The sequence below is a fragment of the Myotis yumanensis genome, unplaced genomic scaffold (genome assembly GCF_028538775.1).
Source record: "Myotis yumanensis isolate MYYU_CA2020_CCGP unplaced genomic scaffold, mMyoYum1.0.hap1 SCAF_24, whole genome shotgun sequence".
NCBI classification, from domain to species: Eukaryota; Metazoa; Chordata; class Mammalia; order Chiroptera; family Vespertilionidae; genus Myotis; species Myotis yumanensis.
Window position 1 is genome coordinate 9,256,044 of NW_027223775.1, and position 25,651 is coordinate 9,281,694.

Genomic DNA, 25,651 nt, shown 5'->3' on the forward strand with positions numbered 1-25,651 from the left:
CCGGGCCTGTGCCCGTGGCCGGGAATCGAACCCCGGCCTCCTGGTTCCTGGGCCGACGCTCGCCCACGGAGCCACGCCGGCCGGGCCCAGCATGATTTCTGACCGTCACGCGGACCCTTGTCCTTGGTTGCAGAAGATCCGCTTGGGAAGGACAGAGAAGGGCCGATCCGGCCCCAGCCCCCTGCTCAGCGGCGCCGCCCTGCCCGCCGGCTGGAGATGGGCGCCCCCTTCTACCTGGACGGCCGGCTGCAGGCGAAGGTCTACTGGAAAAGGACCGCAGGTACGCGGGGGCCTGCTCACTGCCCTCTGCTCCCGGTCGGCCGGTCGGTCGGTCGGCCGGTCGCACAGCCTGTCAGGGTCCTGGGGGGTGGGGTGGGGAGTGGGTGGACGCATGTCAGGCCACAGGATGGCTGTCGACAACGCTGCCTTTTTCCTCGTCATCCTCACCTGAGCATGTCTGTTCCGTTCATTCTTACACACAGTGGACGGGGCGGGGGGAGGGAGGGCGGAGAGAGAGACAGAGAGAGAGAGAGAGAGAGAGAGAGAGAGAGGTGGATGTGAGAGAGGCACACGGACTGGTGGCCTCCTGCAGACAGACGCCCCGACTGGGGCAGGGATCCAACCAGCAACTCGTCTACGTGCCCTCGGCCGGCGGTCGAACCCTGGACCCCCTGGTATGCCGCCGGAGCGCTGACCATTGAGCAGCACCGGCCAGGGCTGCTCCGTCCTCCTGTCCATGTCCCAGCAAAGCCGCTGCTCCTGGGAGGCGGCCTCATGCCCGGTGCCCGGGACGGCATCGCTGACGGGAGCGACATGCAGTCACTCCCTGCAATGGGCATCCCGTAATCGTAAAAAACCGTAATTCTTGCCCTGACTGGTGTGGCTCAGTGGATAGAGCGTCGGCCTGCGGACTGAGGGTCCCCGGTTCAACTACGGTCAAGGACATGTACCTTGGTTGGGGGCACATCCCCAGTGTGGGGCGTGCAGGAGGCAGCTGATCGATGTTTCTCTCTCATCGATGTTTCTAACTCTCTATCCCTCTCCCTTCCTCTCTGTAAAAAATCAATACAAAATATATTTTTAAAACAAACCATAATTCTGTTTAAAAAAACCACAATTCTCTTAAAAAAAACAAAAAAAAACAACCAGCAGACCAGCCTGGATGTGTGGCTCAGTGCATGGAGTGTCGGCCTGCGGACCGAAGTCGGTCCCGGGTTCGATTCTGGCCAAAGGGGCACGCTCCTGGGTTGCAGGCTCGATCCCCGGCTCTGGTCTCTCTCGTCGACGTTTCTCTCTCTGCCTCTCCCCCTCCCTCCCACTCTCTCGAAAAGAATCCGAAGGAAAACACAACCAGCACAGAGCGGAGGCCCCCTCGGCGGGTCCCCTCGAACCCAGCACCGGGGGCCCACGTGCTATCCCCTTCATTCTTTTATGTGAGTTCTTTTTTTTCCTCCCAAAATGCTCAGAGCAAACTCCCAGGTCCCAGTCAGGCACCCGATCCCATCAAACAATTTCAGAGAGGAAGGAGAGAGAGAGAGAGAGAGAGAGAGAGAGAGAGAGAGAGAGAGAGAGAGAGAGAAACATCCATGATGAGAGAGAATCATGGATTGGCCACCTCCCACACACCCCCTACTGGGGATGAAGCCCGCAACCCGGGCATGTGCCCTTGACCAGGAATCGAACCCTGACCTCCTGGTTCCTAGGTCGACGCTCACCCACTGTATCCCAGAATAATAGTCGGGATCTGAACTTCCCATGGGCCCCCCTTTGCTTCAGGCATGGATTTGGGGGTCACCTGTGCAATTTTAGTTCCTTCCTTCCTGTTCGGTCACGTCTTGGGGACCTGGGACTGGGTGGGATGTGACCCTGGAATGTTCTCCGTTGCAGACCCCGGTGCCAGTCGCTACCACGTGCGGTGGGTCCCGGAGGCCTGTGCCCACAATGACACCGCCCGGCCAGCGGCGGCGGCGTCAGCCATGACACGGGTGAGTCCGCGACCCCGCGGCTCCATCCAAAATAGACATTAGACGCGTCCAACGTGTGTATAGAATTGGACCCAGAGACGTGTAAGTCGTCTGTCCCGTGGGTACGTCGGTCTCACCGATCCCCTATCGAGCAAACGCCACGCGAAGACGGAACAGGTGAAGGTCTCCGTTCGCGCCTCCTCTCCCCGGATACTGCGTCCCCTCGAGAGCTCGCCGACGTGTCACTCAGGCTGGGCCACAGGCAGACGCGAGGCCAATCCCTCAGGGACACCCAGCCCACCCGGAAGGGCTCAGCGTTCCATGTAATTGGACAAAAGCTTTGAATTGTCCTCTGCGTGCTGACTTGGCTGCATGTCTGAAGGTGTCACTCTCCCAGGGACCTTTTATACGGCCCTGGGACTGAGCGCCTCGCACGGCCGCGTCCCCAAGTGCCACCAACGCACCCACCAGTGACAGGCGTTACCTGTCCACGCCACCCGCCGCCTCGGCCCTTAACTTTATTTATTTATTTATATTATTGATTTATTATGTATACACTAGAGGCCCGGTGCACGAATTCGTGCACGGGTGGGTTCCCTCGGCCTGGCTGGTGATCGGGGCTGATGGGGGCTGTCTCGCCCGGTCCTGATCAGGGAGGGAATGCAGGAGGTTGGCTGTGGGAGCGCGCTGACTACCAGGGGCAGCTCCTGCGTCGAGCATCTGCCCCCTGGTGGTCTGTGCGCGTCATAGCGACCGGTCGACTGGTCACTTAGGCTTTTATATATATAGATGGAATATCTATAATAATAAAAGCATAATGTGCTAATTAGACTGGACAGTCGAACGACCTTCCGGACATCCTTCCGGACGACCTTCTGGATGAAGCCGGGGCCGCGAGGGCCGAGCCCCTTGCACGAATTTCGTGCACTGGGCCTCTAGTATAACATATAACTAATATATAATATATATACATATTGATCTCAGAGAGGAAGGGAGAGGGTGAGAGAGAGAAACATCCAAGATGAGAGAGAATCACGGATGGGCTGCCTCCTGCACGCCTCCAACTGGGGATCGAGCCCACAATGTGTCCTGACCGGGACTCGAACCCTGGCTTCCCGGGTCAGAGCTCGATGCTCAACCACGGAGCCATGCCGGCCGAGCATTCTCTGACTTCCTGTCTCTCGCTTTTCACAAATCCGCATTGCTGTCAGGCAGCAGCGCCCTCTGCCCTCCCCCCAAAAGACAGCAGAGCAGGGTCCCCCCCTGCCTCTTCCACACCCCAGCCCTCGGGGACCCCACTGGCGAGAGTGGGTGAGCGTCCCTAACGCCAGTGAGAGCCCTCGGGGTCCCCCGTCCTGGGGCCAGACAGTCACCTCCGAGCCTCTCAATCCTCGGACTTCAGCTGTTGCTTGTGTTTCTGTTCCAGCGCCATGTGGGGCGGGAAGTAGCCACAGAGCCCCCTCCCTCCTGAACGAGGGAGAATACGGACAAGAGAGCGTCCTCATTTTTTTTAAATATAAGAAGCGCCGTGCGTGCACGCCGCCTGTGCCCCAGAGGATCGAGTGAACTCTCGTTCATTTGCAATCTACAGGTTGCCGACTTTTTACAATATCTATACTAATATACTCTCTCTCTCCCTCCCTCTCCCTTCCTCTCTGAGATCAATAAAAACCTATCTATATAAAAGCCCAGAGTCCAAACGGCGGAACGACCAGAACGACCGGTTGACCGGCCGCTATGACACGCACCGACCACCAGGGGGCAGGCGCTCAACGCGGGAGCTGCCCCCCTGGTGGTCAGTGCGCTCCCACAGCGAGAGTGCCGCTCGGCTGACCGAGATGAGGGGCGCTCCCACAGCGGGCCGATCCCCGCAGGCCACGCCCCCGACCAGTGCACGAATCCGTGCACCGGGCCTCTAGTATTTTAATAAAATAAAAAGCCCCGGCAGGCTGCCCTGTGCTCCTTGCAGAGGCCACATGGCAACCCCCCTCGATGTCGGGCAACACCCTGAAGGGGGTGTACCGCCACCGAGTTCCTCTCTCTCCCTCCAGGAGAACTACATGCTCCTCCGAGACCTAGCGTTTTCCTGCAAATATAAGGTGACCGTGCAGCCGACGGGACCGGGGGGCCACTCGAAGGCCGAGACCCTTTTCTTCAGGACGCCGCCCTGCGCCGCGCTGCAGGGGAAGAGCCGCGCGCACGTCAGCTGCCCAGGGGAAGCAGGTGCGTGGACCGGGCCTCCCGGGTGCCGGCCGCGGGGCCGGCCACTTTGAAGTGTCCCCAAGCTGCTTGGCGCAGCGCCCTGAACCCAGGCAGTGCCCTCTGTCTCCGTGGGAGGGACCATGTATAGGCTGTTCCCCAAAATGTATACACACACCTTTCAATATGTATATACTAGAGGCCCGGTGCACGAAATTCATGCACAGGGCAGGGGGGTGGTGCCCCTCAGCCCGGCCTGTACCCTCTCCAATCCGGGACCCCTCGGGGGAGGTCCGACTTGCAATCTGGGACCGCTGGCTCCTAACCGCTCACCTGCCTGCCTGCCTGATTGCTCCTAACCGCCTCTGCCTGCCAGCCTGATCGCCCCTAACTGCTCTCCCCTGCCAGCCAGATCGCCCCCAACTGCTCTCCCCTGCTGGCCTGATCGCCCCTAACTGCCCTCCCCTGCCGGCCTGATCGCCCCTAACTGCTCTCCCCTGCCGGCCTGATCGCCCCTAACTACTCTCCCCTGCCAGCCGGATCGCCCCCAACTGCCCTCCCCTGCCAGCCTGATCGCCCCTAACCGCCTGTGCCTGCTGGCCTAATCGCTCCCTAACTGCTCCCCTGCCAGCCTGATCGCTACCTAACTGCTCTCCCCTGCCAGCCAGATCGCCCCCAACTGCTCTCCCCTGCTGGCCTGATCGCCCCTAACTGCTCTCCCCTGTTGGCCTGATCGCCTCTAACTGCTCTCCCCTGCCGGCCTGATCGCCTCTAACTGCTCTCCCCTGTTGGCCTGATCACCCCCAACTGCTCTCCCCTGCCAGCCTGATCACCCCCAACTGCTCTCCCCTGCCAGCCTGATCACCCCCAACTGCTCTCCCCTGCCGGCCTGATCACTCCCTAACTGCCCTCCCCTGCCAGCCTAATCGCCCCCAACTGCTCTACCGTCCTGATCACCCGTAACCGCCTCTGCCTCGGCCCCTGCCACCGTGGCTCTGTCCGGAAGGACATCCGGAAGATGTCCGGTCTAATTGGCATATTACCCTTTTATTACTATGGATTTGTATTGATTTCAGAGAATAAGAGAGAGGGAGAGAGGGATAGAAACATCGGTGATGAAAAAGAATCACGCATCGGCTGCCTCCTCACGCCCCCACCCGGGGATCGAGCCCACAACCCGGGCATGTGTCCTGCAGGCGGACAACCATTCCCGGCCGCTCCCATGCGGTCCCCTAACCTCCTTCTAGGAGCTTCTAACACCTCCCACACCGACCCTCCCCACCGCAGCCCTTTTCTCTCCGCTGAGAAATGGCCACCTCCTGGCAGATTTCGAATCCTCCCTCCGCCTCCCGTCCCCGGATTCTGAGAACAACCTCCAGGGGATGGATGGGCAGCAGGTTGCATGGGGGGCTGTAACCCAGGGCCGGCTCCATCGCGATCCCTGTCCATCACAGCGCTGGTCCCTGGAGACCGCGCTTACAGGCCAGACGAGACGCAGGTCACCTGGCGCCAGCCTTCCCCACACCAGCCCGCCTACACCCCCTGCCCAGAAGGCCCCCCGCGGCGCCCTGTCCCCCAGCCTCACCGGCCCCACCTTCCCACCCCGACAGGTCCCGTCCTCCCCAAAGTGCTGGCCACCCCCCAGGACCTGTCCGCCTCCTTCGCCGTCCAGGACGGGAACGTCACCGGCCACTTCGCCTGGACGACGGCCCAGGCCACCCTCGACCCGCCCCTGACCGGCTTCCAGGTGACCTGGGCGGAGGTGACGACCGAGAGCAGGCAGAACAGCTTGCCCAACAGTATCATCTCGCAGTCCCAGATCCTGCCCGCGGTAGGCGCCCCCCATGTCCGTGCCCCCCCATTTCTGTGCCCCCCGTTGGGCATGTCCGCCACGCTATGCACTGTGTGTTGGTGTCTTCTTCCCAACTTCCTCCTTCTGAACGTTTTGTTTATTTATTTATTGTCCGTAATCCTCACCCAAGGATATTTTTCCATTGGTTTTTAAAAATATATATATATATTTTTATTGATTTTAGAGAGAGAAAGGGAGAGAGAGAGAGAGACACATCAATGATGAGAGAGAATCGTGGCTCGGCCGCCTCCTGCACGCCCCCTACTGGGGATGGAGCCCGAAACCCGGGCATGTGCCCTTGACCGGAAATCGAACCGTGACCTCCTGGCTCATAGGTTGACTCTCCCTCTACCTTCCTCTCTGAAATCAATACAAATATTTTTTTTTAAAAAAAGAATAAACTCCCCTCTAGACAGATTCTGGGACCAGAGCGCCTGCTCCCATCTTGGCTGTATGAGTGTGAGACCCTCTCCTCCTCCTTTGCTCTCCGGCATCCCTCTCGCCCCAGCGCACACGCACAGCGACTGGTCTTCATGGGGGAGAAAAGAGCCGAAAGGAGCTGTTGTCTCTCTTCCTGTGCCCCCTTCCGATCTGCTCACCCCTAATGAGCTGGCCCGTCTCCCATGCCACTCAGAGCCTTGGCTTGAAAAACCCCCCCCCCCCCAACCCCCATGAGGGTTTCACAAATGCTCTCAGAATCGCCAAGGCCAAAACGAAGAGAAAGAACCCAAATCCCAGAAGAAAAGTCCCACGGAATGAGGAAGCAGGGATGCTGGGAGTAGGTGGGTGTGGGTGACCAATGAGGAAGCATGTTGGGGTCCAACCCCAGCCGGCCCAGGGGTTCCCCAAGGAGTGGACGGAGTTGGCGAAGAAGGAATGACACGGAGACAGCGTTCAGTTGATCAGCAGCCTAGCCAGGTTCTAGCCAGGTTCTGTCTTTATTCTCCCGTTACATCTTGACCGGAATTGAACCTAGGACCCTTGAGTCCACAGGCCGACGCTCTATCCACTGAGCCACACCGGTTACGGCTGACTTAACATCTTGAAAGGCTTCTCCTGTCCGTGCAGAAGCAAGGATAACATGAGATTAGCCATCAGTACCAACATGCACAGAGCAAAGTTGTCCAAAAGACGGGATATGCGTACCACCCATCTGTTATAATTCACAGGGTCTAAGCCCTCTGGGTTAACCCCAGTGGCAGGGCTAGGCTAATGGCCAGGACAATGGCCCCAGTCATGCTCAACGCCTCGAGCAGCACCATGTTGGGCACTATATGTTGGGGTCCAACGCCAGCAGGTCCAGGGGTTCCCAAAGGTGCGGATGGAGTCGGCGAAGAAGGGATGACACGGAGGCAGCAGCGTTCAGTTGATCAGCAGCTTCGCCAGGTCCTGTCACTAGGTTCTCCAGCCAAGTTCTGTGTGTATTGTCTTGTTACATCTGTATTTATACCAGTTGATTTTAATCCTATCCATTCTATTGCAAAGGTTAGGGCGTTTCTTATCTCCATTCCAAGGTCACTACTCTGTTGTTCTGTTAAGCTACTGGGAAGTAACTGAAGGGGATTGTCCTAAGTAAAGATTATGTAGCTTAAGGGTGATTGTTCGTAGTTAAAGTGATTAATTACCCGCCTGGTACTTAGTTAAGAGGTTTTACTGACTTATTCCCTTCCTTAGCCCTGTTAATCCCTAACTCCAGGGAAAAACCCCCAAACCTCTCCCAGGTGTTTTAACCAAGGTCACCTCTCTGAGAAAGGTTGTTTCCCCAGGTGGAGGTTTGGGTGTGGATGAGGCATGGCCCGTGGGGTCCAAGGGTGACCCGGGACTGGCCCCAGGGGTGAGCTCCGCCCAGGGTCTTGGGCTGCCAGGAAGTGAGCCCAATACTGGGACACCACCCCGCAGGGGACCCCAGAAATCAGGGCCAGACTCTAAGTTTCCTGGGGAGCCAGACGCCACAGCCTGTCACCCAACATGCATACATTGTGCGTCTTCTTCTTCTTTTAAATGTATTTTTATTGATCGCAGAGAGGAAGGGAGAGGGCGAGAGAGACAGAAACAGCCATGACGAGAGAGAATCATGGGTCGGCTGCCTCCCGCACGCCCCCCTACTGGAGGCCGAGCCCACAACTTGGGCATGGAACTGTGACCTCCTGGTTCCGAGGTCGACGCTCAACCACTGAGCCACACCAGCCGGGCTGTGGTGTGTCTTCCTTCCCCGGCGTCTCTGACGGCCTCTCGCTTGGTGTCGCCCCCAGAACCACGCCTTCCTCACCGTGCCCAACCTGAGGCCGTCCACCCTGTACCGGCTTGAGGTCCAGGTGCTGACCGCCGCGGGGGAGGGGCCGGCCACCCTCCAGACCTTCCGGACCCCCGCCCGCCCGCCCCTGGTGCACGGTAAGAGCTGCCTGCCTTCCCCACATGGGACCGTTCCGGGGGAAAACCAACACCCATAGCGGCAGGCCTGTGAGATGGGGTTCTCGTCCGCCGGGAGTCCTTCTCCCCATTCACATCTACTCATGGGGGGGTTCATTTTAGCATGAATCATAGGATCGACGTTCAATTCCCTTACCCCCCTCTCTTCTTCTTCCTTCCTTTCTTTTCCTTTCTATTCTTCCTTTTATTTTATACAGAATGCATGCTTTTCTTTGTCTTTTTATAAAATACTAGTGGCATGGTGCACAAAATTCATGCACAGCGGGGGCGTTGTCCCTAGCCCGGCCTGCCCCCTCTCGAAATCTGGAACTGCTGGCTCCTAACCACTCACCTGCCTGCCTTCCTGATCGCCCCTAACCACTCTGCCTGCTGGCCTGCTCGCCCCAACTGTCCCCCATGCTGGCCTGATCGCTCCCAACTGACCCCCTGCTGGCCTGATTGCCCCTAACCACCTCTGCCTCCACCCCAGCACCATGGCTTTGTCCGGAAGGATGTCCGGAAGGTCTCCTGGTCTAATTAGCATATTATCCTTTTATTAGAATAGATACTTTTCTTGATTTTCAGAGAGGAAAGGAGAGAGAGAGATGGAAACATCCATGAGGAGAGAGAACCATGGACCAGCTGCCTCCTGCACGCCCCACACTGGGGATCCAGCCCGCAACCCGTGCATCTGCCCTGATCGGGAATCGAACCCGGGACCCTTCTGTCCGCAGGCCTGACACTCTGTCTCACCAGTGAGCCACACCGCTGGGACTTCTTTGTCTTTTAAACCATAAATCCCTACGGAAAAAATCTATAATCATATGAAGCAGAAATGTTCTCGAAATTAAGATTTTCCAATACGAAGTACAGGGGATAATATTTGGACAAGAAGCTTATTTTCTTATTGCACACATTTTACTGAAATATATGATGTGCGTTTTCTTCAAAATATGACCCCAATGGAATTAGCTAAACCCAGTAACATTGTCTTTAAAAAGTGTTACCGACTATTTAACGAGCATCTCGCTGATTTTTCGTTACGGATTTTACCGTCATCCAGCTGACCGTAAATAGCCAGGTCTAAAGGTGTGTGGTGATTTAAAATAATGGAGAAGTGATCCTAGATTAACTTCTGATGTTTTCAAAATGATGGGTCCACCTGGCCGGCGTGGCTCAGTGGTTGAGCGTCGACCTACGAACCAGGAGGTCACGGGTTCGAATCCTGGTCAGGGCACACACCCGGGTTGCGGGCTCCATCCCCAGTGTGGGGCGTGCAGGAGGCAGCTGATCCCTGATTCTCTCTCCTCATGGATGCTCCTATCTCTCTCTCCCTCTCCCTTCCTCTCTGAAATTAAAAAAAAATTATATTAAAAAAATAAATAAATTTGCATTTGCTTTTTGCAACCTGGGCAGAGAAAGACCGGATGGACATCGGGACAGGGCGGTCTGCGACCTTTCGGGGTCAGCCGGGACCCGAGGGGGCGAGGGGACTGACAGGTGTTTTTCCTTCTCTCCCCAGGGCCCCCCCTCAGACACCACCACCCACACCCTCACCGCTCGGCTCCCCTGAGGCCCTGAGCTGCCCTCCAGGCGGCCGAGCCCTTGGGGGTGCCCCGGCCTCACCCCCAGGTGCCCTCTCTCCACCCCGAGGCCTCCAGACACGGTGCCCCACGGGAGTCTGCGTCGGCGTCAGCCACATCCCCCGGGAGCGGAGAGAACGCACACGCGGCCCGGCCCGTGAAAATTCCGTGTCCACGCGTGGCGCGGCCAGCCGACACCGTGTCATCACAGAACCACGGGCTCCCGGGATCGGGAGCAGCGAGCTCTCGGATCAGACCCCTGGGGCCAACACCCAGGTCATACTCACTCCAGGCCTAGCCTTAACCAGGGCAACTTTTCATTTGACTTTCTAATAGACTAGCAGCCCTGTGCACGGAATTCGTGCAAGGGGAGGGTCCCTAGGGCTGGCTGGAGATCAGGGCTGATTGCAGCCTTTGTTCGTCCTATGCTGCCCCCTGGTGGCCAGTGCACATCATAGCGAGCGATCGAACTCCCGGTCGAACTCCCGAAGTGACACTTTGCATATTAGCCCTTTATATATATAGATTCCTTTATGTCAGAGAGGAAGGGAGAGGGAGAGGGAGAGAGAAACAGCCACGAGGAGAGAGAGAATCTCGGACCGGCTGCCTCCCGCACGCCCCCTACTGGGGATCAAGCCCACAACCCCAGCATGTGCCCCTGGCCGGAATCGAACCCTGACCTCCGGTTCTTAGGTCGACGCTCAACCACGGAGCCACGCCCGCCGGGCACCAGTGCAACTTTTTACACGAAAATGACCGATTCCATTCTGCTCCCCACACGGCCCCCGGGAGAAATTAAAACTCCTTTCTCGCTGCTTTTTTACGGTTTCGTCCTCCAGCAAGAGAGATGTTCCTGATTTCTTACTTATATCTCCCCTTTTCCTTCACGAGACGCCTGCCGCTGGGTTTCGATAACACTCCCACGTGTCTAAACACTTACCCAACCTCTTGCTTGAAATGAAAGCATCGCAGCGGTTGCATATTCTCCATCCCCAGTGTGGGGCCTGCGGGAGGCGGCCGATGGGTGATCCCCTCCATCATTGATGTTTCTCTCGCTCTCACCGTTTCCCTTCTAACGAATCTCTTGGCACCTGGCCCCGTGGACACGGCGGCTAACGAGGCTTCCATGTCATCATCCTCGCTCGTCTGGATGGTCCGGGGGAATCCGTCCCTCCCAGCGGCCACCCAAACTCCATAATTTATTTATGTCTGTAATTAGAATGTTTCCTGTGTGTGTGTCATGTTATCTAGAGACGTAACCTTGTAAAAAAAAATTGTAAAAAAAAAAAAAAACCCCAAAAAGTTACTGTAAATAGCCCGATGAGCTGGGATGCATTCATTACATCCACGTGAGAACGTTTGTACATACGGACGCCGCCACAATAAAGTCTCCTGCAACTGCCCGGTGGGCTGGACCCATTTATTGGCTAAAAAAACAACAACAAAAAACCCAAAACACGCCCGGCCGGCATGGCTCAGTGGTTGGGCATCGACCTAGGAACCGGGAGGCCCCGGGTTCGATTCCCGCTCAGGGCACAGGCCAGGGCTCTGGGCTCCATCCCCACTGGGAGGAGCTTTGAGGACGAACAGTGACTCCCGCCTCCTCCAGCTCTGAGTGCAGCGTGGACCCCTGGCTGTTCTAAAGGGTCCAGGCTAATTGGAATGCAGACCGCCAAGAGATGCGGGACGGACGGACGGACGGACGGACGGTCTGTCACCCTCATCCCCACTGCAGGCCTGAGGAGGCTCACAGCTCTGCGGACACAGACATCGCCACTTGCTCTCCCTCCAGGTGGAATTCTTCGAGGTAGATTAGGGTCACACGGGGGCCAAAGCCAGGCTCAAATATTCTAGTTTTTTAAAAAATGTGTCTTTATTGCTGAAAGTATTGCAGATGTTTCCCCATGAAGCCCTTCTAGACCCACACCGGCCCCTCCCCAGGCCTCCCCAGCCTGTCATCTGAGTCCATGGGCTGTGCATCTAAGTTCTCTCCTTATCTCTTCGATTCTCTCCTTATCTCTTCGATTCCCCAACAGATCTGCCCGTCTGTTCTTTTTAAAAACAAAAATATATATTGATTGATTCCAGAGAGGAAGGGAGACAGAGAGAGAGAAATATCGATGATGAGAGAGAATCTCGGATCGGCTGCCTCCTGCATGCCCCCTACTGGGGATGGAGCCCGAAACCCGGGCACGTGCCCTTGACCGGGAATCGAACCCGGGACCTGGTTCACAGGTTGATGCTCAACCACGGAGCCACGCCGGCCGGGCCATTCTCGGTTTCCTCGCCCGTTGATTCTCGCTGCAGGTGTGTACACTCTTGGGGGTCCCCATGCCCCCTCACCTCCCGTTTCAATCTTTCCAGCTGTTTTTTTTTCTTTTCCCTCCAGATGGATTTTAAAAATCCACAAAGGGAATCCGGCTGCTGTGGTCTGGGATGTTTATCAATGAATTCAGGGAGGATCCGAATTTTATAGCAACGAGCCATCTCCATGACAATGACGCCTCCATTCCCCGGGGCACCTCGATTTTCGTCAGCTCTGTGGCTCTCTCCATCATGTGACCAGGCAGCCGGGGAGTCCGGGCCACCTGTCACCACCTGAGCCAATTCAGCAGAGACAGGGTGGGATCCTAGACGAGCCTTTATTCACCCACAAAACCTGCTCTACCCGCCCTCGTCCCCCCCAATCCCCATAAGCCAGCTGCTTACATTGGGCAGAAGGACAGAGATTACGTGGGGAAGTCGGAATTACAGGCTGGGGAAGGAGGGAGTGCGGGCTGGGGCCGGCTCCATTGTTTGGGCAACAATGTTACGTTTCCGTGACAACAGGCAGCTCTTGAATGAGAATGGACCACATTCCAAGGCTGACTCCCAGGTCCCAGTCTCTGACTCCCTGGTTGACTCCCAGGTCCCAGGCTGAGTCCCAGGTCCCAGGCTGATGACTCCCAGGTCCCAGGCTGACACCCAGGTCCCAGGCTGAGTCCCAGGTCCCAGGCTGACACCCAGGTCCCAGGCTGACTCCCAGGTCTGAGGCTCTGACTCCCGGGTCCCAGGCTGACTCCCGGGTCCCAGGCTGATGAGTCCCAGGTCCCAGGCTGACTCCCAGGTCCCAGGCTGATGACTCCTAGGTCCAAGGCTGACTCCCAGGTCCCAGGCTGATGACTCCCAGGTCCCAGGCTGACTCCCGGGTCCCAGGCTGACTCCCGGGTCTGAGGCTGATGACTCCCGGGTCCGAGGCTGATGACTCCCAGGTCCGAGGCTGATGACTCCCAGGTCCAAGGCTGATGACTCCCAGGTCCCAGGCTGACTCCCGGGTCCCAGGCTGACTCCCGGGTCTGAGGCTGATGACTCCCAGGTCCAAGGCTGACTCCCAGGTCCAAGGCTGATGACTCCCAGGTCCCAGGCTGACTCCCGGATCCCAGGCTGACTCCCGGGTCCCAGGATGACTCCCGGGTCCCAGGCTGACTCCCGGGTCTGAGGCTGATGACTCCCGGGTCCGAGGCTGATGACTCCCAGGTCCAAGGCTGACTCCCAGGTCCAAGGCTGATGACTCCCGGGTCCCAGGCTGACTCCCGGGTCCCAGGCTGACTCCCGGGTCCCAGGCTGATGACTCCCGGGTCCGAGGCTGATGACTCCTAGGTCCGAGGCTCTGACTCTCAGGTCCAGGGCTGACTCCCAGGTCCCAGGCTGACTCCCCTCCGGGCCTCATGCCAACACAGCTGGGTGTCCCCGAGGTCACAGTGTGCAGGGGCAGCAGCTGGTGGCGCTGATGGTGTCCCCGGGACCAGCTTCCTACCCTGTCGACCGACATTCGTTCAGACCCAGGTCTCTGCAGCGGCAGCCGGGATGGAGTCCGAGAAGGGGCCGACTCCTAGGTGCATTGGGCAGTGACGCAGCCGCCTGTACACACGGTTCCATCCCAACGCATGCCCTGCAACGGGAGCTCATGTAACCTGGTGACAATGCAGTGGGAGGTCATGTGATGTAGTGATGCAATGCAACTGGGAGGTCATGTGACCTGGTGACGCAATGCAATGGGAGGTAATGTTGCAGGGTGACCAATGCAACGGGAGGTCATGTGATGTGGTGACGCAATGCAACGCAATGCAGCCTAATCAACCTCCTGCAACGTAAGGCCACCTAGCTGATGCCATCTAATTAACATACCGTAAAGTAACGGAAGGGGATGCGACAGAACGTAAAGTAACCTAATTAACGTAAAGCCATGGGACATAAGCGTAAAGTGATGTAGCAAAAGGTAAAAGTAATCTAATTAATATAAAACGGAGGGATCTAATGACAAGTAACCTAATTGACGTAAAGTGACGCAACACAACGTAAATGAACCTACTTTAACGTAAAGTGACGTGTTACAGTAACGTAAAGGAATATAATTAACGTAAAATGGTGTGACAAAACGTAAAGGAACGTACTTTACCGTAAAGCGTTCTGGTACAATGTAAAGTAATTTAATTAATATAAAATGACACGACATAACGTCATCTGACTAAAGTGACGTGACATAACGTAAATGAACTTAATTAACATAAAGTAAGTGATATAAAAGTAAATCTAATTGACGTGAAATGACGTGACATAACATAAATACCTACTTTAACGTAAAGTGAAGTAATATAACGTAATGTACTTTACGTAAAATGACATGAGATACCTTAACGTAAAGTGACGTGACTTAACGTGAAGTAACCTGATGAATGCACAGTGGCTGACACACCGTAAACGAACCTGCTTTAACGTAAAGCGGTAAAACAACGTAACCTAATTAACCTAAGAGGACGTGCCATGACGTAAATGAGACTATTTTAACGTAAAGCGAGGTGGTATAACGCAAAGTAATCTAACTACCGCATTTCACGCTCGTCCGGGAACGACACTTTCAGGCCCCACGCCCGGAGCCGCGCCTGCGCCGGGAAGACGGAGTCACGTGATCCCCGAGGACAGTGGGGGCTTTGCAGGCAGAACAGCCCTCGGACCCCAACACATACACGTTTCCATGCGCTTTGTTTCTATGGCAGGTTCAGCCTCGGAGCAAAAGGGAGCAGCAAAGAGAGATATTTCCCTACAGCCCTCCCCCCATGCACAGCCCCTTCCCCATGCACAGTCCCTCCCCCCATGCACAGCCCCCTCTGCACAGTCCCTACCCCCCATACACAGCCCCTCCCCCATGCACAGCCCCTCCCCCATGCACAGTCCCTCCCCCATGCACAGTCCCTCCCCCCATGCACAGCCCCCTCTGCACAGTCCCTACCCCCCATACACAGCCCCTCCCCCATGCACAGTCCCTCCCCCATGCACAGTCCCTCCCCCCATGCACAGCCCCCTCTGCACAGTCCCTACCCCCCATGCACAGCCCCTCCCCCATGCACAGCCCTCCCCCATGCACAGCCCTCCCCCATGCACAGCCCCTCCCCCATGCACAGTCCCTCCCCCATGCACAGCCCCTCCCCCCATGCACAGCTCCCTCTGCACAGTCCCTACCCCCCATGCACAGCCACTCCCCCCATGCACAGCCCCTCCCCCATGCACAGCCCCTCCCCCAATGATGCACAGCCCCTCCCCCCATGATGCACAGCCCCTCCCCCCATGCACATCCCCTCCCCCAATGATGCACATCCCCTCCCCCCCATGATGCACATCCCCTCCCCCCATGATGCACAACCCCTCCCCCACTCATGCACAGCCCCGCCCCCATAATCAGCACCCCCACGAGATGGCACATTTGTGGCCAAGGCTGCCCCCCCACGGACAATGTCCTCCTCACCCCAAGCCCACAGCTGACCCTCAGGGGTGGGAGCAGACACGCACCCTCACAGCATCATCACAACTCATCTCCTGGCCCTATGAGTCCCCCTTCCCCACCCCCCCCATTACCCTGTATAATAAAAGGCTAACCTGCAAATTGACCAAATGGTGGAACGACCGGTCGCTATGACACGCCCTGACCACCAGGGGACAGACGCTCAACACAGGAGCTGCCCCCTGGTGGCCAGTGCACCAGAAGCCGTGGGGAGCGGGCCTAAGCCATCCGTCGGACATCCCCCGAGGGCTCCTGGACTGCGAGAGGGCGCAGGCTGGGCTGAGGGCCCCCCCTGGGTGCACGAATTTCGTGCACTGAGCCTCTAGTATTTTAAAAAGATCTTTCTTGCTGCCGCAGAAAGGCAATGCTCCCATGAGCTCATGTTGTGTGTTGCTTCTTGCACTCATTTCTTTTTTTAAAAAAACTGCAATGAATTTTGATGGTTGTTAGATGTGACACTAAAAATACGTTTAAAAGTTGGAAAGCTAAGCCCTTTCTTCAAAACCAGGCTGCCTCCCCGAGAGGTCTGGCTGTGCAGCACCAGGAGAATATTCTGAATCGCGATGCCCATGGGCCCGGCGGCCTGCCTCGCCTCAGCCAGCCCACGGGCAACGCTAGTTTCAAACGTTAAAAACATATATTTTTATTGATTTCAGAGAGGAAGGGAGAGGGAGAGAGAGAGAAACATCCATGAGGAGAGAGAATCATGGATCGGCCGCCTCCTGCACGCCCCCCACTGGGCATCAAGCCCGCAACCCAGGCCTGTGCCCTGACCGGGAATCGAACCCGGGACCTCCTGGTTCCTAGGTCGATGCTCAACCACTGAGCCGCACCAGCCAGGCTCGAACTTTTTAAAAATGATAAAGTTCTCGCCCTGGCTCAGTGGATAGAGCATCAGCCTGCAGACTGAAGGGTCCCAGGTTCGATTCCTGGTCAAGGGCTCATGCCCGAGTTGCGGGCTCGATGCCCAGTAGGGGGCGTGCAGGAGGCGGCCGATCCCTGATTCCCTCACATCATCAATGTTTCTCTCTCTCCCTCTCCCTTCCTCTCTGAAATCAATAAAAATATTTTAAAAATAAATAAATTATAGAGTTCTTTTTATTTTTTTTTATTTTTTCAAACCTGAGGCCCAAATGAAACAGATGGACTTGACACAGGTGAGCTCTCGCGGCTGGATTTCTGTGTCCCCCCCCCCCCCCCCCCGTCCCTGGGGTCAGGGGGCTGGTCGAGATCTAGGAAGTTGTCAAAAGCAAACAGCAACGCTCGGAATCCTGCTTTCTCGATTCTCACATCTGAGCTCAGGGCGTGTTTCCGCACCCGAGGCCGCCCCCTCGCAGGAGCCGGGCCCCTCAAACGCAGCGCGGTTTCCCCTCCTAGGAAACCAGCCACCCAGCTCCATGGGCCGTTCGCAGCCACGTGTGACGGCGGAGCTGTCTGCAGGGTGAACACGGCTAATGCAGACCAGCTGGCCCCGACTTGAGCATTTCCCTGCAAACTGTCATTCTCCGGGCGGCGTTCCCAATGCCCTGCCCCCGCTCCCATTGGGCATTATGTGGTAAACTAGGGGCCTGGTGCACAAAATTCGTGCACGAGTGGGGGTTCCCTCAGCCTGGACTGCACCCTCTCGCAATCTGGGACCCCTCGGGGGATGTCCGACTGCCAGTTTAGGCCCGATCCTTGCGGGCATCCCTCTCCCAATCCAGGACCGCTGGCTCTTAATAGCTTGCCTGCCTGGTTGCCCCCAACCCCTCTGCCTGCCTGATTGCCCCTAACCACTCGCCTGCCTACCTGATCGCCCCTAACCACTCGCCTGCCTACCTGATTGCCCCTAACCACTCTGCCTGCCTGATCGCCCCTAACCACTCGCCTGCCTACCTGATTGCCCCTAACCACTCTGCCTGCCTGATCGCCCCTAACCACTCACCTGCCTGCCTGATCGCCCCTAACCACTCTGCCTGCCTGATCGCCCCTAACCACTCACCTGCCTGCCTGATCGCCCCTAACCCCTCTGCCTGCCTGATCGCCCCTAACCCCTCTGCCTGCCTGATCGCCCCTAACCCCTCTGCCTGCCTGATTGCCCTAACCACTCACCTGCCTGCCTGATCGCCCCTAACCCCTCTGCCTGCCTGCCTGATCGCCCCTAACCCCTCTGCCTGCCTGATCGCCCCTAACCACTCTGCCTGCCTGATCGCCCCTAACCACTCTGCCTGCCTGATCGCCCCTAACCCCTCTGCCTGCCTGATCGTCCCTAACAACCTCTGCCTGCCTGCCTGATCGCCCCTAACAACCTCTGCCTGCCTGATCGCCCCTAACAACCTCTGCCTGCCTGCCTGATCGCCCCTAACCCCTCTGTCTCAGCCCCGCCATGGTAGCTCCATCCGGAAGGATGTCCGGAAGGACATCTGGAAGGTCCTGTCCAGTCCAGTTAGAATATTACAGCTTTTATTACTACAGATGAGCCTCCTGGAAATAATTAACCCGACACCTGTGTCCCTCACGTCCCCACCGATGCGGGAGGCCGCCTGCAGCCCTGTCAACGCCCGTCAGCCTGACCCCTCGCCCTCCCTGCCCTCGGAGGCGGCCCCCGCTTCAGGCCCCCTGAGTTAGAGGTCGACGCTCAGCCACCGAGCCACGCCGGCCGGGCAAGAGCTCTTCCCTTACACAGACAGACCAGCCCTGGTTCCACGGGACCCAGACCCAGGGGTCAGGGTTCGATTCCCCGGCTGCAGGCTCCGTCCCCAGTGGGGGGCACTCGGGAGGCAGCTGATCCATGATTCTCTCCCATCATCGATGTGTCTCTCTCCCTCTCCCTTCCTGTCTGAAATCAACAAATATATATATATATATATATGTTTTTTTTTAAAAAAGGATTAAAACATCTGGGTGAACTAAGACACGGCGTTAAGGCTGCTGGGAAGAGAAAGAAAAACCCACACGTGTCAGGATTCAGAGCCTGAAATGCGTTTGGCTCGGCCGGCGCTGAGAGCCGGGGGCCAGAGCCCACATTCCTTGGACCTCGGACCGGAGAGGACTTCCAGGGGATTCGTAGCGGACGGCGAGGGCGCATTCCTCCTCCTGACTCAGAAGGTATATATATATTTATATATATTTTTATATAAGCGACTCAATGTCCACAAATTGTTCGCATGTGATTTCTTGCAGACGGCGGGCTCCACCGGCCAGGAATCCATCCAATGCTCCGGAGAAAGAAAAGGAACAAAAAAATGAACCCCCGCATCGATCCAGAAACACAGATGACTGGGAGAGAGAGAGAGAGGGAGAGAGAGAGAGAGAGAAACATCGATGTGAGAGAAACACATAGATTTGCTGCCTCCTGCACCGGCCGTGACCCGGCCCGGAGATGGAACCCGGAATCGAACCCGGGACCCCTCAGTCCCCAGGCCGACGCTCTAGCCACTGAGCCACACTGGCCAGGGCTGTTGTCATTTTTTAAAAATATATATTTTTATTGATTTCAGAGAGGAAGAGAGAGAGAGAGAGAAACATCCATGAGGAGAGAGAATCATGCATTGGCCGCCTCCTGCAGGCCCCACACTGGGGATCGAACCCACAACCCTGGCATGTGCCCTGACCGGGAATCGAACCCGGGACCTCCTGGTTCACAGGTCGACGCTCAACCCCTGAGCCACGCCGGCCGGGCTGTGGTCATGTTTCTATTTGACAATCTAAGACGTGTGGTCTGCAGGCACCTGACTCTCTAATACACTTAGTGTGGGAGGCTTTTATTATATAGGATTGAGAAACTTAAATTAAATTAAATATTGAAAAATAAAATAAAATATAAGAAATAAAATAAAAGAGAACTGACGTGGAGTCTGCAGGTGTGAGGAGCGACGCCGAGGCTACAGTCGCTCATGACGAACAGGGAGGTGAATGCAAACGACGGAACGGAGGCCACTGCGGCCCCTGAGTCCGCGGTTTCTATTCCAGCCCCGAGAGTGTGTGCGGGGACCGTGTGGCGGGACCTGGCCTGCGCTGACACGTGTGTGTGAGCGTGTATTTAGTATGACAGGCCGCACGGCCAACGCACATCTCTCGGCAGCCTTTTATTTTATTTTATTATTTTATTTTATTATTTTATTTCATGTTATTATTTTATTTTTATATTTTATTTTATTATTTAATTCTATTATTTATTTTATTTTATTATTTTATTTCATGTTATTATTCTATTTTTTATATTTTATTTTATTTTATTATTGTATTTTTATTTTATTTTATAATTTTATATTTTATTTCATGTTATTTTATTTTTTATATTTTATGATTGTATTTTATATTTTATTTTATTTTATTATTTTATACATTTATTTATTTATTTATTATTTTATATTTTATTTTATTATTTTATTTTATTATTGTATTTTATATTTTATTTTATATTTTATTTTATTATTGTATTTTATATTTTATTTTATTATTTTATATTTTATTTTATTATTGTATTTTTTTACTTTATTTTATTTTATTATTGTATTTTATATTTTATTTTATTATTTTATATTTTATTTTATTTTATTATTGTATTTTATATTTTATTTTATTATTTTTTATTTTATTTTATTTTATTTTATTATTTTTTATTTTATTTTATTTTTCAATATTTAATTTAATTTAAGTTTATCAATCCTATATAATAAAAGCCTCATACGCTAGGTGTCCGGCCATCTGTTCGACCGGCTGACCAGCCGCCATCTATGACACTCACTGACCACCAGGGGGCAGACGCTCCGACCGGTAGGTTAGCTTGTGGCTGGGGTCCGGGTGGTCAATTGTGATGAACGGTGATGAATGAGTGACTGTAGGCCAGACGGAAACTCTCTGGGGTACCCTTGGCCTCAGGGGTGGGGTGTGGGGGTGCCCGAGCCAAGACAAAGGAGGGGAAAAGGTTTCCAACCCCTTGGAGGGAGTGAGGGGACCGTGGAGATGTCTGCCCATTTGCTCAGGCCAGACCTGGCCACCCCCGAATGCAGGTGAACGAGCAGGCGACCAGCAACTGGGGTGAAGGCGTGGGGGGTGCTGCTGGGTGTGGGACCCTCCCGGGGGACCCTGGTGCCGAGCTGAGCACCTCACCGCCCCCTTCCGTGTCACTCAGCCATCACAGCCCCCAGGCCAAGGCAGCCCTCCCCGCCCGCCCACCTCACCTGTCAATCAGAGCCACCCGCACCTGTCAATCATGCACCTGCACCCCCTCCCGACCTGGCTCCCTCCAGGCCGACCGCCCCTCTTCCATGTCCTGTGTGGCACCCCCGAGCCCTGTTCCCACGCGCCATGGTCCTACAGGTGGTGCACAAAAGAGGCGCCTGTCTGCACCCCTCACCAGCTGGCCAGCGAGCCGGGGAGCGGGCCAGCCTGCGGACACAGGGCTCATTCAGCCCCACTGGCCGGGAGACAGACTTCTGGGGGTCAGGCCAACGGGAGGGGAGGCTGACAGGCTGTGCGTGTGCCAGGGCCCTCGCCCGGGAGGAAGGCACCTAACCGTCACCGTGGGGTGGGCAGGGTGCTGGCATACTGTGGGCCTTCCCTACGGTGGGGGAGGGAGCGTGCCCCTCGGGCCAGATGCCTGCAGCGGAGGACACCCAGCTCAGGGCACCCTGGGCGGCAGCAGGAATGGGCGCATTTTTAGCTCCTCTATGACCAGGGTTTCGGGGAGCCTTTTCCTTTGAGCCGGGGCCTGGGGGGGGGGGGGGAACCTGGATCAGGCCACCTGCATACTGAGGACATCACCCAGGGGCCATACCTCTCACCCACTGGAAGACCAACTGAACACATTGGCCATCATTGACTTTTGTTCTTATATTTAGTACTAGAGGCGCGGTGCACGAATTCCTGCACCAGTGGGGGGGTCCCTCAGCCTGGCCAGCGGGATCGGGCCGAAACCAGCTCTCCGACATCCCCCGAGGGGTCCCGGATTGCAAGGGGGAGCAGGCCAGGCCGAGGGACCCCCCCGGTGCACGATCGGGGCCGGGGAGGGACGCGGGAGGTTGGCCAGCCAGGGAGGGACCGTGGGAGGGCTCCAGGGCATGTCTGGCCTTTCTCACTCAGTCCCGATCGGCCGGACCCCAGCAGCAAGCTAACCTACCGGTCGGAGCGTCTGCCCCCTGGTGGTCAGTGCACGTCATAGCGACTGGCTGACCAGTCGACTGTCTGCCCCCTGGTGGTCAGTGCACATCATAGCGACTGGCTGACCAGTCGACTGTCTGCCCCCTGGTGGTCAGTGCACATCATAGCGAGTGGTCGACCAGTCGACTGTCTGCCCCCTGGTGGTCAGTGCACATCATAGCGAGTGGTCGACCAGTCAACTGTCTGCCCCCTGGTGGTCAGTGCACATCATAGCGACTGGCTGACTAGTTGACTGTCTGCCCCCTGGTGGTCAGTGCACATCATAGCGAGTGGTTGACCAGTCGTCTGTCTGCCCCCTGGTGGTCAGTGCACGTCATAGCGACTGGTCGACCAGTCGACTGTCTGCCCCCTGGTGGTCAGTGCACATCATAGCGACTGGCTGACTAGTTGACTGTCTGCCCCCTGGTGGTCAGTGCACGTCATAGCGACTGGCTGACCAGTCGACTGTCTGCCCCCTGGTGGTCAGTGCACGTCATAGCGACTGGTCGACCAGTCGACTGTCTGCCCCCTGGTGGTCAGTGCACATCATAGCGACTGGCTGACTAGTTGACTGTCTGCCCCCTGGTGGTCAGTGCACATCATAGCGAGTGGTCGACCAGTCGACTGTCTGCCCCCTGGTGGTCAGTGCACATCATAGCGAGTGGTCGACCAGTCGACTGTCTGCCCCCTGGTGGTCAGTGCACATCATAGCGACTGGCTGACTAGTTGACTGTCTGCCCCCTGGTGGTCAGTGCACATCATAGCGAGTGGTTGACCAGTCGTCTGTCTGCCCCCTGGTGGTCAGTGCACGTCATAGCGACTGGTCGACCAGTCGACTGTCTGCCCCCTGGTGGTCAGTGCACATCATAGCGACTGGCTGACTAGTTGACTGTCTGCCCCCTGGTGGTCAGTGCACATCATAGCGAGTGGTTGACCAGTCGTCTGTCTGCCCCCTGGTGGTCAGTGCACGTCATAGCGAGCGGTTGAGGGACCTTAGCATATCATCAGCATATTACGCTTTCATTGGTTGAACAGCCGACTGGACGACCGGACACTTAGCATATTAGGCTTTTATTCTATAGGATTTTTTTAAAATTAATTTCAGAGAAGAAGGGAGAGGGAGAGAGAGAGAAACATCCATGAGGAGAGAGAATCACGGATCGGCTGCCCCCTGCACGCCCCCCACCGGGGATCGAGCCCACAACCCGGGCATGTGCCCTTGACCGGGAATTGAACCCTGACCACCTGGTTCCTAGGTCGACGCTCAGCCACCCAGCCACGCCGGCCGCGCCCGTGCATTTGTTAGCGATCCCAACACCTGTGGGTTCACCTTACCCGCCAGGACCTACGGGCCATAGTCTGAGCCTCCAGGAGCAGCGCCCACGTCCATGTCAGCGAGGCCGCTGTCTCTCCTAATCCCTCGCTGGGGACAGAGGGAGCCCAGGCCCCTCCCAACTGCTATGGGGACGAAGGTGTCCCTCTCCTGCCCAGGTTGGCATCTCAGAAACACATCCCAGCCCTGACCGGTGTGGCTCAGCGGATAGAGCATCAGCCTGCGGACTCAAGGGTCCTGGGTTCGATTCCAGCCAAGGGCATGGACCTGGGTTGCGGGCACATCCCCAGTGGGGAGTGTGCAGGAGGCAGCTGATCGATGTTTCTCTCTCATCGATGTTTCTAACTCTCTATCCTTCTCCTTTCCTCTCTGTAAAAAACCAATAAAATATATATATTTAAAAAAAAAGAAAGAAACACATCCCAGCAACCACTGGGGGAACATGAGGGAAGCATTAACCTTTCTCCTCCAGACACGGCCATGATTTCACTTCCCCCTGAGTGGCTGTGAGATTACATCTAGAGCAAACAATCCCGCCAGCACACAGCAGGGGTTTGGGGGGGTGGGGGGGTGTTGGGGGCCAGGGATCGGGGGTCCGCCCCAGCTCCTTCTGTGTCTCCATGAAATGACCTGTTGGTAACACGTCGGATGGAGCCCTGCGTCCAGATAGGAAACCCGTGTTCCCCTCCGGACCAACTTCAGCAGACACGGAGGTCGGCTAACACACGTGGGAAGGACCTCAGGCCTTAAGAGCGGCCGAGGGGTCGTGTTTCCTTAGGAAGTCAAAACAGTTCTCAGAGGTTTCAGGCCACGATAAGGATCGGGCTCCTTGGAGAAGCCAAACGTTCTAATTCCACAGGATCTTGGTCCCCGGGCAGTTTGTCCTGCGATGCCAGCGGATTTTCATCACGTAGGAATCTGACATGCATCACAGTCATTCATTTTAAAATATATAATTTTTTATTGATTTCAGAGAGGAAAGGAGAGGGTGAGAGAGAGAGACATCAACGATCAGAGAGAATCTGATCAGAGAGCATCTACCTATATGACCCATGAGGTCACAGGTTCGATTCCCGGTCGGGACACACGCCCGGGTGGCGGGCTCGATCCCCAGTGGGGGGCGTGCAGGAGGCAGCCTGCCCATGGTTCTCTCTCATCATGGATGCTTCTCTCTCTCCCTCCCTCTCCCTTCCTCTCTGAAATCAATAAAAATATATTATTTTTAAAAATAAAAGAAGTGCACTAACGGAAACCACCCCAGTGGGAGCCAGTGATTGGGGTTTGCAAAGAGGTGGGGGTCTGCAAAGGGCTGGGGGTTTGCAAAGGGTTGGGGGTTTGCAAAGGGCTGGGGGTCTGTAAAGGGTTGGGGGTTTGCAAAGGGTTGGGGGTTTGCAAAGGGCTGGGGGTCTGTAAAGGGCCGGGGTCTGCAAAGGGCTGGGGGGTCTGCAAAGGGCTGGGGGTTTGCAAAGGGCTGGGGGTCTGCAAAGGGCTGGGGGTTTGCAAAGGGCTGGGGGTCTGCAAAGGGCTGGGGGGTTTGCAAAAGGCTGGGGGTCTGCAAAGGGCTGGGGGTCGGCAAAGGGCTGGGGTCTGCAAAGGGCTGGGGGGGTCTGCAAAGGGCTGGGGGTTTGCAAAGGGCTGGGGGTCTGCAAAGGGCTGGGGGTCTGTAAAGGGCTGGGGGTTTGCAAAGGGCTGGGGGTCTGTAAAGGGCTGGGGGTTTGCAAAGGGCTGGGGGTCTGCAAAGGGCTGGGGGGGTCTGCAAAGGGCTGGGGGTCTGCAAAGGGCTGGGGGGTTTGCAAAGGGCTGGGGGTCTGCAAACGGCTGGGGGGTTTGCAAAGGGCTGGGGGGTTTGCAAAGGGCTGAGGGTCTGCAAAGGGCTGGGGGTCTGCAAAGGGCTGAGGGTCTGCAAAGGGCTGGGGGGTTTGCAAAGGGCTGAGGGTCTGCAAAGGGCTGGGGGGTCTGCAAAGGGCTGAGGGTCTGCAAAGGGCTGGGGGTCTGCAAAGGGCTGGGGGTCTGCAAAGGGCTGGGGGGTTTGCAAAGGGCTGGAGGTCTGCAAAGGGCTGGGGGTCTGCAAAGGGCTGGGGGTCTGCAAAGGGCTGAGGGTCTGCAAAGGGCTGGGGGTCTGCAAAGGGCTGGGGGGTTTGCAAAGGGCTGGGGGTCTGCAAAGGGCTGGGGGTCTGCAAAGGGCTGGGGGTCTGTAAAGGGCTGGGGGTTTGCAAAGGGCTGGGGGTCTGCAAAGGGCTGGGGGGTTTGCAAAAGGCTGGGGGTCTGCAAAGGGCTGGGGGTCGGCAAAGGGCTGGGGTCTGCAAAGGGCTGGGGGGGTCTGCAAAGGGCTGGGGGTTTGCAAAGGGCTGGGGGTCTGCAAAGGGCTGG

The 25,651-nt window shown here is 56.4% G+C and overlaps 1 protein-coding gene across 3 annotated transcripts in view; it reads left to right on the top strand.

Annotated features, from left to right (window-relative positions):
• ANOS1 (anosmin 1) overlaps nt 1–11,409 on the top strand; it is a 58,196-nt gene extending 46,787 nt beyond the window's left edge. For 2 of the 3 annotated variants that reach the window (XM_070402718.1, XM_070402720.1), the window contains 6 exons: nt 134–280; nt 1,888–1,985; nt 4,016–4,187; nt 5,774–5,994; nt 8,268–8,406; nt 9,947–11,409. In XM_070402718.1, coding sequence (XP_070258819.1) covers nt 134–280; nt 1,888–1,985; nt 4,016–4,187; nt 5,774–5,994; nt 8,268–8,406; nt 9,947–10,005 — 836 coding nt within the window. In that variant the 3' untranslated portion in view covers nt 10,006–11,409. The remainder of the gene's footprint in view (nt 1–133; nt 281–1,887; nt 1,986–4,015; nt 4,188–5,773; nt 5,995–8,267; nt 8,407–9,946) is intronic. The other variant, XM_070402719.1, reaches the window with a different exon arrangement.
• The last annotated feature ends 14,242 nt before the right edge of the window (nt 11,410–25,651 follow it).